The 14,047-nt window shown below is 40.8% G+C and overlaps 1 protein-coding gene across 2 annotated transcripts; it reads left to right on the top strand.

Annotated features, from left to right (window-relative positions):
• Nucleotides 1-185: 185 nt before the first annotated feature.
• Nucleotides 186-6,891, top strand: LOC139625092 (coiled-coil domain-containing protein 106). 2 transcript variants are annotated; one of them, XM_071484711.1, is made up of 6 exons: nucleotides 304-443; nucleotides 848-967; nucleotides 4,918-5,135; nucleotides 5,307-5,519; nucleotides 5,618-5,824; nucleotides 5,935-6,891. In XM_071484711.1, exons 3-6 carry the CDS (start codon nucleotides 4,928-4,930, stop codon nucleotides 6,312-6,314), a joined length of 1,008 nt encoding a protein of 335 aa, XP_071340812.1. In that variant the 5' UTR covers nucleotides 304-443; nucleotides 848-967; nucleotides 4,918-4,927; the 3' UTR covers nucleotides 6,315-6,891. The 2 variants fall into 2 exon arrangements, with proteins under 2 accessions (XP_071340813.1, XP_071340812.1); XM_071484712.1 differs by lacking the exon at nucleotides 848-967 and having other exon boundaries at nucleotides 186-443.
• The last annotated feature ends 7,156 nt before the right edge of the window (nucleotides 6,892-14,047 follow it).

Raw genomic sequence — 14,047 nt, forward strand, 5'->3', positions numbered from 1 at the left:
TAAGGTTGTTTCATTAATTAATTTAATTATTTAAATTTAAATATGATTTAAATATGCTATTTAAAGCTTAGGGCAGTATAGTCCAACATGATTACACAGTGTGGTACCAGTTTGCACAGGGAGTGATGTAAAATAGCATAACAGAGGGCAGTGTTTATCTGACGCGCTTCTCACGTCGGAATTTTAATATATTTTAATATAGTTGGGAGAAATACGACTTTCCGTCGAGCGCCTGAAGGCACCGTAATGCTCCGGTCTCGGCGGCGCTGCCTGGCACCGCCTCTCGCTCAGACATGCCTGTTGTGGTCCCGCATCTCTGTCACTCGTCCGTGTTTATATTTGTGAAAATCGGGACGTTTTACACGCAGTGAGGCGTCAGGGCGCAGCCACACAAGCAGGGGAACATCACCGGCATCAGTCTCGGTCACTGGGCTCTCTTGAAGGTACGTTGTTCTGCGCGTTTCACTGGCTTTGTTGCTCCTTTTCCCCCTTTTCCCTGGTAATTACAGTCATTAGCATCCATCTTGGTAGGAGCTAATTAACAGCAGTGCAAGAAGAAATGGTCGGCCCCTTTAAGCCCACTGAACATCACAGCTTTGTCTCACTGTAAGGTTCATGAACTTCTATCTCCAGATGTGCTTTTCAAAAATATTAATTAAAACACGGTTTTATCCCTGCAATAAATAATAAGTGATAGATATAATAGGCCTCCTGATTCAGGTGTTGAATTATTGCACTTTATTGTTATTTGTGCCCCATATGTTGTCATTGAAAAATGTAAAAATGTCCTTGCAGACTGCCGTAGTTCATTTACATGAGAGTAATTAATGTTTACACGTTATGTCAGGTGCAGGGAGCAGATTAATCACTGCAGCACTCACTCGTTACTTGTGTTTGGATGCTGCAGCATGCACAAGTTCCGGAGAAGAGTCCCATCATCATCTCCATGGAAACATTAAGTAAAACGGTGATTTCCACTTCCTGCAACAAACGCGAGCAAAATGTTGTGTTTTCATGTGCTGCAGTTTGAAATCCTGCATCCAGGTAACAGGCACCTGAATGCACCGCATGCATTTTTTAAATTAATATCTGTAAAATGTCATAAAAGTGAAAAATGCCTGTCTTCAGAATCCCAAAGTGACGTCTGCACTATTGTTCTTTGTCTGACCAACTTCAGAAACTTACAGCTGTTCAATAAGAAATTATATAAAACAGAGAGAAGCAGAAAATCCACAAAAATATTGTAAAACAGTGGTCTTTGGGTCATGCAGAAGTATATAGGTGTCTGCACCTGACCACAAGTCTGGTAAAATGGCTTCATATTTCAGTGAGGTTCTGCTTACAGAGAGGCTGATCAAATGCATTTCTCTGTAACTGGATTAATCATTAATCACTAATCATTTAGTGGCATATGTTGGTGGACCATTAACTAGTGACGAGATCAACTAGTCAGCTAAACTCACAGTGGCTTGATCATTGCTTTGTGGAGAGCAACAGGAATTCGTGATACATCCTGTATTAGTTCATGCATTAAATTATCATGGCTTTCGCATTAGTTATTATGACCTGTTACTTAGAAAACTGTTCTCTCACTGTTTGTTACATTTTTCTACCAGTGGAGTTGCTCAGGGTTGAAGAGGAAGAAGAGAGCACACTTGAAAGTCTGTGTGCATGTCTCTACACGCTACAGTTTGATTCCACTGAGGTTTTGAAGCAGAAGTTTTCAGCCATCTTCTGAATTATCCTCTGTAACACAGAGCCTCTTATTGATCTCTGCCTTCTGAATTTTAATCTTGGAGAGACACAAGCGGTGAATACTACTCTGTTGATGTGAAATAAGGCTACTACTCACCTCTGTCTTTTATCTGTCCTTAAAGTTGGATGGATTTGTTGCAGATGCACATTCATGTGTGTTTAGAATTTACCTAATTATATTATATTTAAATCAAGCTCTAGTGTATACCTGTGATAGTTGATGAAGAGGTGAGTACACTGCCGTTTCCCCACTTTGATGTCCATTTAGTAAGATTTTTGTGGAGCTTTTCCTACAGAGATTTGCCCCGTTGAGACGTTTTATAGAGCCAAATAAACTAGACTTGACTTTGACTTTAAATGATTAGACATTTTTTCTCTACATCATCTGATTCTGATTCACATGTCCAGTACAAAATGACATCAACAGTGAAAACCAGCTTTTCTTTATTCACACCACAAAGCAACACAAGAAAAGCTTGACGCCTGGTTCTAAAATAAAAAAAAGTGAGCACAAATTCCACAGCTCATTCTTAATTAATGCTTAACTAATGCATGATTCATTGTGTTCTAATGAATGTATTCATGTGTGATATATCATGAACTCATGTGGCTCTGGATTAATAAATCATTAGATTGCTATTAGTTTTGTTTCCCATTATTAAGTACAAAGGTAGATGCACCACACACTGTAGCAATAAAAGAAAAATCACACAGACGCAGCAATGGTTGTTTATCAGTCATTAATAATCAGTCGTTAACAGAACAAAGGGCCACAAACCTGATGATGTCATGGAAAGCAGATGATGAAGATTACAGTATTCAGCAGGCGATGAGCCAGCTTTTGGTCTGTTCATGTAATTGCATGAACAAGCTGAATATTAACTCATTTAATATAATGATGAAAATAGCTCAGCCCTTACACTGATTCATGTATTGTTCTCCTGTTTGAGTATGCATGAGGTGATCATGATATATTTATATATGTACCCCCCCATATTTCATGAAGAATCACATGCATGAAGTAATGAATTCTTTCCATGCAGAAACTCTTACATGGATTAATGGATTATTTTGGGCTGCAAAGCTTTAATTTGAGCCTTTATTGAATGAAGAATCACTTAATACATGTGTGATCTTTTGTTTTATGAATATTAGTTTGTATATAGGTTGCTACTGACTACTGTTGTTCATATATTACAAAAAAGCCCATTACAATAACCAAAGAAGAAAAACTGAAGGCCTTATCTATCTAATTATGCCTTTGCATCTTGTAATTTTCACTCATTATCTCATAATTATACGTAAAGCACTTCACAATTAGAAACCTCACCTGCTCTGTTTGACCAGGAGCAGCTGAACCAGTATGAGATGCTTCTCAGAAACAACATCATGCAATCTAAAAATGCGTCGCAGCTGACATTGTGGTGTGTGACTGTGTTCTGTGACCTGAGGAGGATTTTCAGCCGTACTGCCACCGTAAACATTTTGATCAGACTTTATCACATAAAGTTGGCCTATTAGCATATTAGCCCTCTGATAGCTGTGACAGCACAACCTGACATGAACAGGTGTGACTGTGATCCCATCTGAAGTGCTGTGATACAACCATGTTAGATAACAACTATCAAAACAATAAAGAATGGAAGAATAATTATAATGTTTGCAGTGGGAAGAAAGTTGATTGTCCCACTCAGGCTGCAGAATACGGTTGAACACCTGTTCTCATAATTATGAGTCATGGCATCTATAATTATGAGATACAGTCTTTAGTTCTTTCATAAGTCACAGTTAAATCGTGCATTTATTTTTCAGATTTGTTTTGAAGCAGTTGAAGTGTGAAAAATACAAACCTTAAACATCATGAAGTTACAGCTACACATTCCAGCATGTCTCAGCTGCATTTGGTCTTCGCTTATGCATTTACAGTATATACAGTCACTGACTTGATGGTCCATTGCATTATAAATAATCATTTGAAGTAATATTGCTTTTATCATTTTAATATTATTTTAATATTGAGCGACAGGAGTTTATGTAACATGTTGCAGTAATTCAGGCAATGAATGAAATCCTACATAAACACTATTCATGCATCATTCTTCAGCTGATGATTGAATTATTTTGTGTGGGAGCATGTTGGATACACTGGAGAAAAACTAACTGGCAGTTTTATCATGTAATTATGACTTCTGTCTTCTAAATTTGGCATAGCATCTTACATTTCCGAAAAGATAATTATAACATCTTTATCTCTTAACTACTAGATACAGATCTCATAATCACAAGATCCGTATCTCGTTGCTATGGAGACAGCTTTAGTCCAAGTTTACTCGCTGCCAGCTGTTGACAGCAAACATTGCAAGAGCATGAGCCGTCTGAATGATGCAAATGCTTCTGTTTGAAACAACAACATGGTTTATATATAATATAAACAAACTGGTGCTTACCTTTATTTCACTTAAATTCAGCATAGATCCTTTTTTTTTATTAGTTACTTCCCCTATCAATAGTAATGATTGATAAAAAAAAATGTGGGTGCATGTGCATGCCAGAAGAAAATTGAGAACCACTGGGGTGGACTGTTACTGAAGGCTCCGGGGGAGGAAGTCAGCGCCTCATGCTGAAGCTTCTGAATTGTCAACCACAATAAAGTGATTCAATTTTAACCAACTTGTTGGCAAGGGAAGGCTTTATTGGACAGCAGGCTTCATTGTTATGTTGAGTTCACCTCAGTAAGAGGACCTGGTGTGACAAATGTGCCAAAACCTGTTGCCAATGCCATTTGTCTGTCTTGACAGTCGTCCACCATTTAATTATCCACACGCTGTCCTCAAAACAAACAGTAAAAACTGTTCCAGTCAATACAAACCTTTTTTTCCTCCATGACACTGTGTACACAGTACCCTTTACATATATAGAGGAGTCAATAATAGTTGAAAGGTTTTTGCTTTGGTTTAGTAACTTTACCTACACTATACATTTGGAAATATAAATAGACAAGGACAGGGTTAGAAATAAATGTGTAGGTCTTGGAATGTCATTCCATCCAAGGCAGTATCAACAGTGCACCATCTACAATATGGAAAACCTTTCATGAATCTGTTACTTGGACCATTTCTACAATATATGACCCATAACAACATATGTTTTGTCCTTTCCCAGGTCTGAAGAGATGTCATCTGTGTGGCAGCAGGAGCCGTCGGGTTATTCCCCCTGTGTAGAGATCGACTCCAGCTCTGTGAGGACCAAGGACAGGCTCAGCTCTCCGGCCTGGCTGAAGCAGGAGCAGGATGACCTCCGCATCATCAAGTGGGAGAATTTTCAATCAGGAGCCTCGACAGATGCTGTTCAGGACAACACACCCAGCAGTGCCATGTCAGGTGAGCAACAGTGTCACATTAATATTCACACCATGGTGTAAGAAAATAAATCAGACCATACTACAGATGATTCATGGGATTTATAGTCTTCAAACCCCCGAGTTGTGGCCAAAGCAGTACATAACCAGTGTGTTGAAATGTTCTCCACACGCCTGTCTCCCCTTTCTCTAGCCGCCTCACATGTAGAAAGCCTGCCCCCAAGGGTGCTGCTGACTATCACCAAGCTGCAGTGCATGCTGGAAAGCAAACAGGAGCGCATTGCTGCACTGGAGAGACAGGTGGAGGACCTGATGCAGGACCGCAAGTTCCTGAGGAGCCAGATTGAAAACCTCACAAGTAATCGCTCCATGCCAACATTTGCTTCACCCAATCCAGTGATGGAAGGTCAGTATCCGAATCTGTGTTTGACTGAATATTTACATTTAGTGGCCGCTTTTATTTACCTTTGTTGATCACTTCTCTTATTTTCATTGATCATACAGTTACTAAACCCACCAAAGTGCAGCAGTCGGAAAACAAATCTCGGAAGAGAGAAAGAGCTTCCTCCAGCTCCTCCGACAGTAGCGACAGCGCTTCTGAAGCGTCCGACTCATCTGAAGTGTCAGCGGCCTCAAGTGAACACAAAAGGCGGAAACACCACAAGGACAAGAAAAGGTCAAAGAAAGGGAAGGACTACAGCAGAAAGAGAGGTAGTCTTTAACCACAGTCATACAAAACATCCATTACCAACAGTCGAAGCATGAAAAAGCTATTTCCAATCCCACTGGAAAGCTTATACCCCGTCCTTTCTTTTCACCAGCCACAGGTGTCCAGTACGTCATCCACCGCTACAAACAGGTCCTGTCTGCCTTCATCAAGAAGAAGAGCATGAGCGAAGCTTTCCGCCATCTGGGAATCGACCGCAACACCATCGCAAACACAGCGTCAATTGCCGAGCTCCACCTTGCGGGCAAAGACATGGTCCCCTTGGTGGGCATGTTTCGCCAAGGAGAAGAGACTCTGGTCAGCTACGCCCAAAGGTGCACCTTGGTCATTGACAGCGATGCTGACCTGTCCAGGAGAATAGACGAGATGAAAGCCAACGGCGAGCTTCTGCCCATCTCAGGGAAAAGGCCGAGGGTTTTACATTCTCACATGCAGCAGCTGGGGGGTGCTACAGAAAGCATTTTAATAGGTTGATGATTATTTAATTTCACAGAAGGGGTGAAACATTACCACACCTTCACAAAATAATGTTGTTTTGTTTGTTTTTGCCTCAGTCTGAACTGCTGTTTTTGGGTAGCATTGTTGCATTTCTTGAAGTTACTTTATGTCTCAAAGGGACCAGAAATTTTGATTACTTTCATTATGCATTTTAGTATTCACAATTACACACCTAGGATGTATATTTTGTACTAGATAGCCATGGAAATTTACAGCTGCTTTTAGTTCTTGAAATAATGGACTTTTTTATTATTCAAGAGCACACGTGTGTAGTGTTTCGAAACAACCACAAGATGGCAGTGCTCACACATAAGATCATTTTTACAAATCACTGCTATTCTTATTTAATCCAAAATGGTGGATAGTCAGCTGAAATTTTCCAGGACTAGTTGTTTTACTTTACATTCAAAAAAATAATTTTGTTGATATCATTCTGTGATATTACATAGGCTGTAATTGAACTGAGAGATTTAAAAACTGCACTCATTGCAAAGTTAATGGTCATGAACTGGCAACAAATGAAAATAAAAACAGATTGTTTCTTTTGTTTCTATCCAAGGAAGTTTCTAAATGTCTTGTACCAAAATATGACAGCAGACCTCTGCACATGGCTTTTAATAGCACTATTGCATCTGTGACCTTTCAGACTGGGAGTCATAATCACTTGATCCCAGGTCAAATGATGGTAAAAGGTCCTTAAAATAAAACATCAACACACAAATCTTGAACATAGCTTCTGTTAAATTCTGTAAGATGAACTATGATGCAGCTGCATGTGGTTTATATTCAGTCTATCTGTTGACCAGAGGAGTGGGCAGCACCAGTTGTGTAGACGGATGGGAAAGCTTGGTAAGACATCCTTGGGCGATGGTAAGTGTCAGTGCAAAGTGCTGCCATTGCCTTCCCTGCTGTTTGCTTTTCACATGGAGTGACAAATTACTTGTGCACAGCCATTACAGGGGCTGCACCCAGGCTGTTTATCTTTGCATGGGACTCTGTCACTGTCACTCCCATTCACACGCCAGCTATCTGCTTATCGTTCGCTCTCACACCCCAGTCTGTCTGTCCCCTCCTCCCCAACCTCCACCCTCTTCTGTTATGAACTCATTCAGTCATTTCTCATTACCTATCACTTCTCCATCTCTTTTCCATCCTTTCCTCTTCGTCCCTTTTTTGTCTCATCTATTAGCCCAAAATAAACCAGAGAAGGTCGCTAAGAGTTTTGGATTGTGTAGAAACATTTCCTGCCACCAGAGGCGACCGTCCACAAGCTTAAGTTCCTCGCAGCCCGTTCACAGCCAGAGGGGACAGGTGCACGCTGGTCTGCTCAGCAGCATGCGGTAGAAAAGGGTGGGTGTATCTCTGCCAGCTCTCATCTCTTCCCACCTACTGATGCATACAAATGTCAGTTCTGCTTTCCTGTCACCAGGACGTGACATGAAGACAGGTTTTCTGCAAATCCTGAAATGAAAAACTGAGAGTAAGGTACAGGAGGTTATTGACTATTTTGTTTTTTTTCCACCACCCGTGTTGGTCAGCATGTCCCTAAATAAGGCAACAAAATGCAGCCCCCCACCTGCTAATACACCAGAGTGGCAGCTGTGATTTTGGAGCTAATGACTCAGGGTGATGAAGCTCAGAGCTGAAGATGGAGATAGGATGTGGGCCTAATCGAGCCTGAAGCATTCTCTCCTCCTCCCCCGGCCCTTTGACTCACACTGGTGTGGGGCCAGCTGGGACTCCATTTTGTGCCTTTCCTGGTTGCAGGTGCCGCGTCATTGCAGAGGCTCCAAGTGCCTGATGGGTACAAATTCAGCCCCCCTCCACTTCCTCCTCCTCCCTGTCCAGCTTTGATTCTGACCTTGACAAAAAGAGCATCTGGACGTTCTCACAGAGAGTAGCTTGTAATAACCACCAATCACCCTCTTAATGGTGCAAGTAAAATGTGTTTGAACCGGTGAGTTCAAATGGAATGGGGTTATGTTTTGTTATACTGGCAGCCTGTGCAAGACCTGCTGCATAATAAATGCCTCAGACAAAAAGATTACAAGGCCTGTAATGGAGCAAAAGAGCTCAGACTTGAGCAATTGATTTAAATGCTCTCTGGGGAACATAGTTCTAGGCCTGAAAAACAATGAGCATAATGTCACTTTTTCACAATTACTGAGATTATTGTAAGATATTGAATAACGGTGCTCAGCTTGTGTTGGCATTTCCTTGGGCTTATTGTTGGTTTGCAGCTTTTAATGATGTGCCATGACATTTGTGTGCATGTAACAGCATGTTTGTTAGTGTTACATGTAAGTAGCAGTTTTTTTGTGTTTTCAGGTCGCAGATAGTTAGATGAGAAGATTGATATCATTCTCATACACATTAAAGATGAAACGTTCGCTTGGCTTAGTGCAAAGACTGGCAACCAGGGAACAGCTAGCCACCTGTAGTCAGCTTAATTTGACGACATGAATTAAAAAAAGTAGCCACACTGTGCTGATTTTACACTTTGTTTTTTGTACAAAATAAACAAATTTATAGCTTATAGGCATAGTTTCCCCCTGTTTCCATCATTTGTGCTAAGCTGAAGCCAGGGGACTGTTTCTACTATCTTTAATAGGATACAGTGAGCTTTAGAGGTGCTGGTGAGTGGATATTTTTTTTTTTACCTTGATACAGAGACAGGCTAGCTCCTACCCCCTTTTTTAAAATATGTTTTTATTTATTTTTTTAACCAGAGTCACCCGTGGTATTTAAATTGGTATATATCCCCAGTATGTCTGCAGGGTGTGTCTAGTGTTTCAGAACAGCGGTAGAGGCAGGCTCAACCTTTAAACTCGATGATACATTCCCCCCTAAGCAAAAATGACATCTCCACAACGAGAGGACTTGACAAGATCCCAGCAGTCATCAGAGTTACCCTGTCTTGCATTTAGACAGACACACTTAAACACCACTGGCATTTTTTGTGGCAGGCAGGGTGCACAGACTCAGCAATGACAGGTGTGGGGACAGATTTGAATTCCCCAATAAACGAACAGGCAGTTGGTTGGGGTGTGTATGTGTGTGTGAGATTCTTCACCTTTCGTTTGCCCTTGGTCTTCCTGCAAATGAAATCTCAAAAATAACCTGCTTGCCGCTGAAAAAGTGGGTCAGAGCACCAATGCGATGCCAATTCAATACAAAAGCATCAAGTAGTGCATTATGGGTATTTCCCCCTGTGGTAGAATTGAGGTGGGGGCCGGAGTCTGCGCACTGGTGGGTGCCTATTCTTGTCCATTTTTCCTGCAGTGACATGTGGTGACTGGTGTAGCAGTCAACAACATGCAAATCATAGTCTCATCTTCAGCCTTTTATTGGGGGAAAAGAGAAAGAAAACATACATGCACATTTTCTTGTTCTCGCTCACATAGTGTCTAATCCTCTGTCTTATTTACTGCATCAGACCACTGGATAACAGCAGGGTTGCTTCAGCGTGGCACACCACGGAGCTGCTGGTGGTAAGAGGCACTAGAGGACAGTGTTGTATCCAGTACACTCTTGTCATGTTCTATTGTTTGCAGTCTGACACATCATGCAAACACCCATCAATGCACAGTTTGCTCTACCACAGCTGATTAGATTCAGTCTGACGGGCGAACAACAACAAGCTTCTACTACAGTGTAGGATGAGTTTCATTATAGCCTTTAAATATGCACAGCAAGACAAAGACATGGAGAAGAAAACATGCTTCCATGTTCTTTTAACCTGCAGTTTTTTTTTTAATCTCTTAAAGCTGTCCAGGCTGACAAATAAATCCAGCAAAGGAAATAATAGTCATTAATGAGACTTCTCTTGGCAATTATTAAATAGAGAAAAAAAAGCAAAGATGCTAATCTGAACCAAAGAACCCCTCCACAATGACAGCCTCTCTGCTAGTGCCGCTCGATCAACAAGTCTTAAGGTATTGCTGGTGCGCTCTCCATCTGGCTGCCACTGATAAGAACTTACTGGGGGCTGCTGGATAATGGTCTCGCAAGCTTAAAAGCGCACAGGGGGGGCATAATGTATTCTGGGGGAATCCAGCAAACAGGACCCTATAAACCGAACCCCATCACACTGAGCACATTCAGGCAAAGGCAGTCCCCGCGATATAGCCACCGGGGGGTTGGAGGCGGGGTGGGAACATCATGCTGCCATAGTCATGATTTGCCTCCAGTGTGATTTCACTCCTGGAGAAACAAGATGGCTGCGCTCAGCTGCAACATATGAGCTGCACGTTTACAATACAGTGATCAAGTCTGATCCAATCATTTAACTGTGATCGTACTACACGGCTGAGCTGCAGCACTGAAGCTGATCTGTTTCTGTGTACAGACGAGCACCTCCATGGCCTTGTCTCTTTGCACTGAGGGAAATATGTAAAGCTGGTACGACCTCTATTTTCAGGGTCAGAGGCACTAACTGTTTTTTGGCTTGTACCCCCCCCCCCCCCCCCAGGTATCCTCAGAGTGACTCATGGGAGATGAAAGAGCACAAAATGATAAATGGATGTATGCTATAAGCTCTAAAAGGTTGTTTTTAATATCTGACCAACTGTACATTGTAGTGGTAGAATAGTCTGTTCTGACACTTGATACCGAGATAAAAGGTAACCAGTACAAAAATGAAATAACATAAAAAAATAAAATACAATTTAAAAAAAATCAAACTGCAGTGCTGCAAAGGCATCCATCTGTAAATATGGCTATTTTCTCTCTCTGACAGTAGCTATAACGCTGGGGACAGTTATGTTCATGAATGCATTGTTTGGGCACAGAGGAGATGATGGTATGTGACGTAGAGGAACACGCAAGTTGACAGCATGAAGGAACCCCGACCCCACCCTCAAATCCTGTTGGTTATTCGTGCAGTGACGCAGGACAAAACCAGACATCTTTGCTCTAAAAATGAAAAAAAAAAAAAATCATTTGAAGGGGACTGAATCCAGTCAGACACACAACTCAGAATGTGAATGCATCACAATATGTTTCTTTTCCAGATAACCAGAGAAGACTCGGATTATGTTGGTCACGTTTCAGTGTGGCCCAAAGTGTGTATGAGTCATCGTCTCAGTGGTGGTGTCTATTTGCCGATGTGTTTCAGTATTGTTTGATTCAGTCACAGTTCTGTGGGTCCTCTCAAGCAGGGTTAATGTTAATGAAAAAAGTGGAAGCAAAAAATGGACGTCAGAGCTGGGTGAGAAAGACATGTTTTGCAGTATGATAAGGATTTCATGCCACACACTGTCTCTGCAAATTATCTGATTTTTTTTTTTTTTTTAATTTCAGGAGGGAGGGATTCTGTCAGATTAGGGGAAGCTGGGCTTTTCTGTGTCTTCTCTTCTATTTGACCTCTATTATGTTAACAGCTGCTAATTACACAGTGCTGGGTTTCCCAATGAATCTGTGTATTGTTTTCACACATTGCAGGTCCCCCCATTGTTTTACATAATAGCATGACATGCATTGAGATTCTAAGAAATACATGTTCTTGTGTATTCTGTTGTGTTTTGGATGATTTATTTATTTATTTTTTGGTATGATTACATGTGAAGTGACTGAGGTGGGTGTATTTATTGGCTGAGAATCTCAGCTATAGCTGCCAGGGCTGTTGAACATGGAAAGCCATGTCTGTAGCCATATGGAGAAAAAGCAGATTCAGCCAAATCCTAAATTCAATATGTTTGCTGTGTCAGGGAGTTACAGCACTAAAAAGGTAAGATGAGGAAGGGAAAACTCAAAGTAAAACTCTATAGGTGAACTGAAATGTCAAACCTTTTTTCATTTAAGTGTGAGTTTTACTGGCTTTTTGTCTACATCCCTGTAATCATCAAATGTAATTTTGTTAGGATGCTGTCAATCCTAATAACACAAGTATACTTTTACTAGAACTGCGATGTAAAAACAGAAACACACATACAAACAGAAATACTTATAAAAACCAGGAGAGGGGAAATGGATAGAGAGGCGCAAAATAGGGCATTTGCATCACCAAGTTACACAACTCTTCTCCACTGGGGAAGAGGGCAAACTCTGTTTTGAAGATGAGTCACTGTTGGGACTACTCAGCATCATGTCATGAACCCCGCTGTTTCGTGTGGGTGGTAGAGGAGTGGGTGGTTAGGATAAAATGCTCTTTGTTGTTCATATCACACTTAACGTGTTTAATGTACTTATTTTCTCACCGAAATACTTGGTTATGCAGTAATTTGTCATAAAGCAAAGTGTTATGTATATAACCAATGACATTTCTGTTCTGCCTCAGCTGGACTCTGTTTAGTGATAATTAGCAAAAGTTAGCATGCTAACATGCTAAACTATGGTAAACATGGAAAACATTAATATCATAATGCATAATAACATAATATTAATTAATATCAGAAAGCCAACATGGTGGCTAACACTGATTCTGACGTTAGGATTCAGCTTAAAGAACAGCTTTTTGTAGTTTTTTTTTTTTTTTAATAGTTTTGTAATCTGTAGTTTCTCTTCTTTTTGTCTGTTAGCCCTGGTTCAGCTACCCGTGCTAACAGGTAATAGGTTCTTTGTTGCTGTGAGCACATTAGCATGCTAACAATAAAGCATCACTGTGCTTAGTGATAACTAGTCTTAATCTTGTTCATATTTTCTCGTAAAATAAGAAAAACAATGTCAGCTTTAAAAATGCATTAGGATCTGAGACTAACTGAAATAAAATTGGATATAATTTCTTTCTTCAGCGAAAACACAGCACTTAATGTGCTTTATACATTTATAGAACACATATAGTTATCCACAAAGTGAATGTCACGCTCACTGAGCATGTCTCAAAGAAGCCCTGCATTGAGATCTGCAATTATGGAGATCTAAATGAGAATTCATGTTTTGTATATCAAAGGCAGCTATAAATACACTGTCATTCACCCGATTCACATCACATAACCTGCAACAAATTCATTAACATCACGTGAAAGCAAAGCTCCTAAGATACTCCTATGTTTCCTGAATTAGATCAGATATGTAGCTGATCTAATTCTTTTTTTTCAATTTTACCTCAAGGCATTTTTCACTTAACACAGCTTAAATAACCAACAAACTGCCCTCTGAACAAGTGACAGAAACAAAATTGGGTAAGAATACAAATTATGCTCTTTCATTTCACTCTTCTAGCGACGTGTCCTTAAATACATGAATGTTATAATGAGCTAAAAAAAAAAAGCAGAAAAAAAAGGTGGAGCTTTGTGCATGCTTGTATCAATGATATCCTAATGATATTTCTATCAACTGCACAATCCCAGTACTCATTCAAGAGGCTCATGATATGCTATATACCACAGCTGGGGAAGTCATGGCCCAGTGGTCTGCTACAATGGCAGCCAGTCATTCATGTCAGCCATGGGCCTGTCAGGCATTCACACCACGTACCTACGGCCACAATAGCCTCATCAGTAGCCTTATTCAATCAGTCCTCACAGACGGAGTCAACTCGGGTGCTGCAGACCCAGCCAGCCGTCCACTGATCTGCATCACAGAGGCGTCAACAATCAGAGCGTCCCTCCTTGAATCTCCTTGAAGTGATCTCTGATTTCGCCTGATTGTGTCGGACACTGTGCCATTATTCCACTCAGCGCTTTCGAGGATCACCACATGATTAGTACAGCGGAGGAAGGGGACAATGACATACTGTTATACTGTTTGTACGAACTGTTTTAGCATTA

This window comes from Trachinotus anak, unplaced genomic scaffold (genome assembly GCF_046630095.1).
Source record: "Trachinotus anak isolate AG129_WGS33_773 ecotype Australia unplaced genomic scaffold, CSIRO_AGI_Tana_v1 ptg000009l, whole genome shotgun sequence".
Classification (NCBI taxonomy): Eukaryota; Metazoa; Chordata; class Actinopteri; order Carangiformes; family Carangidae; genus Trachinotus; species Trachinotus anak.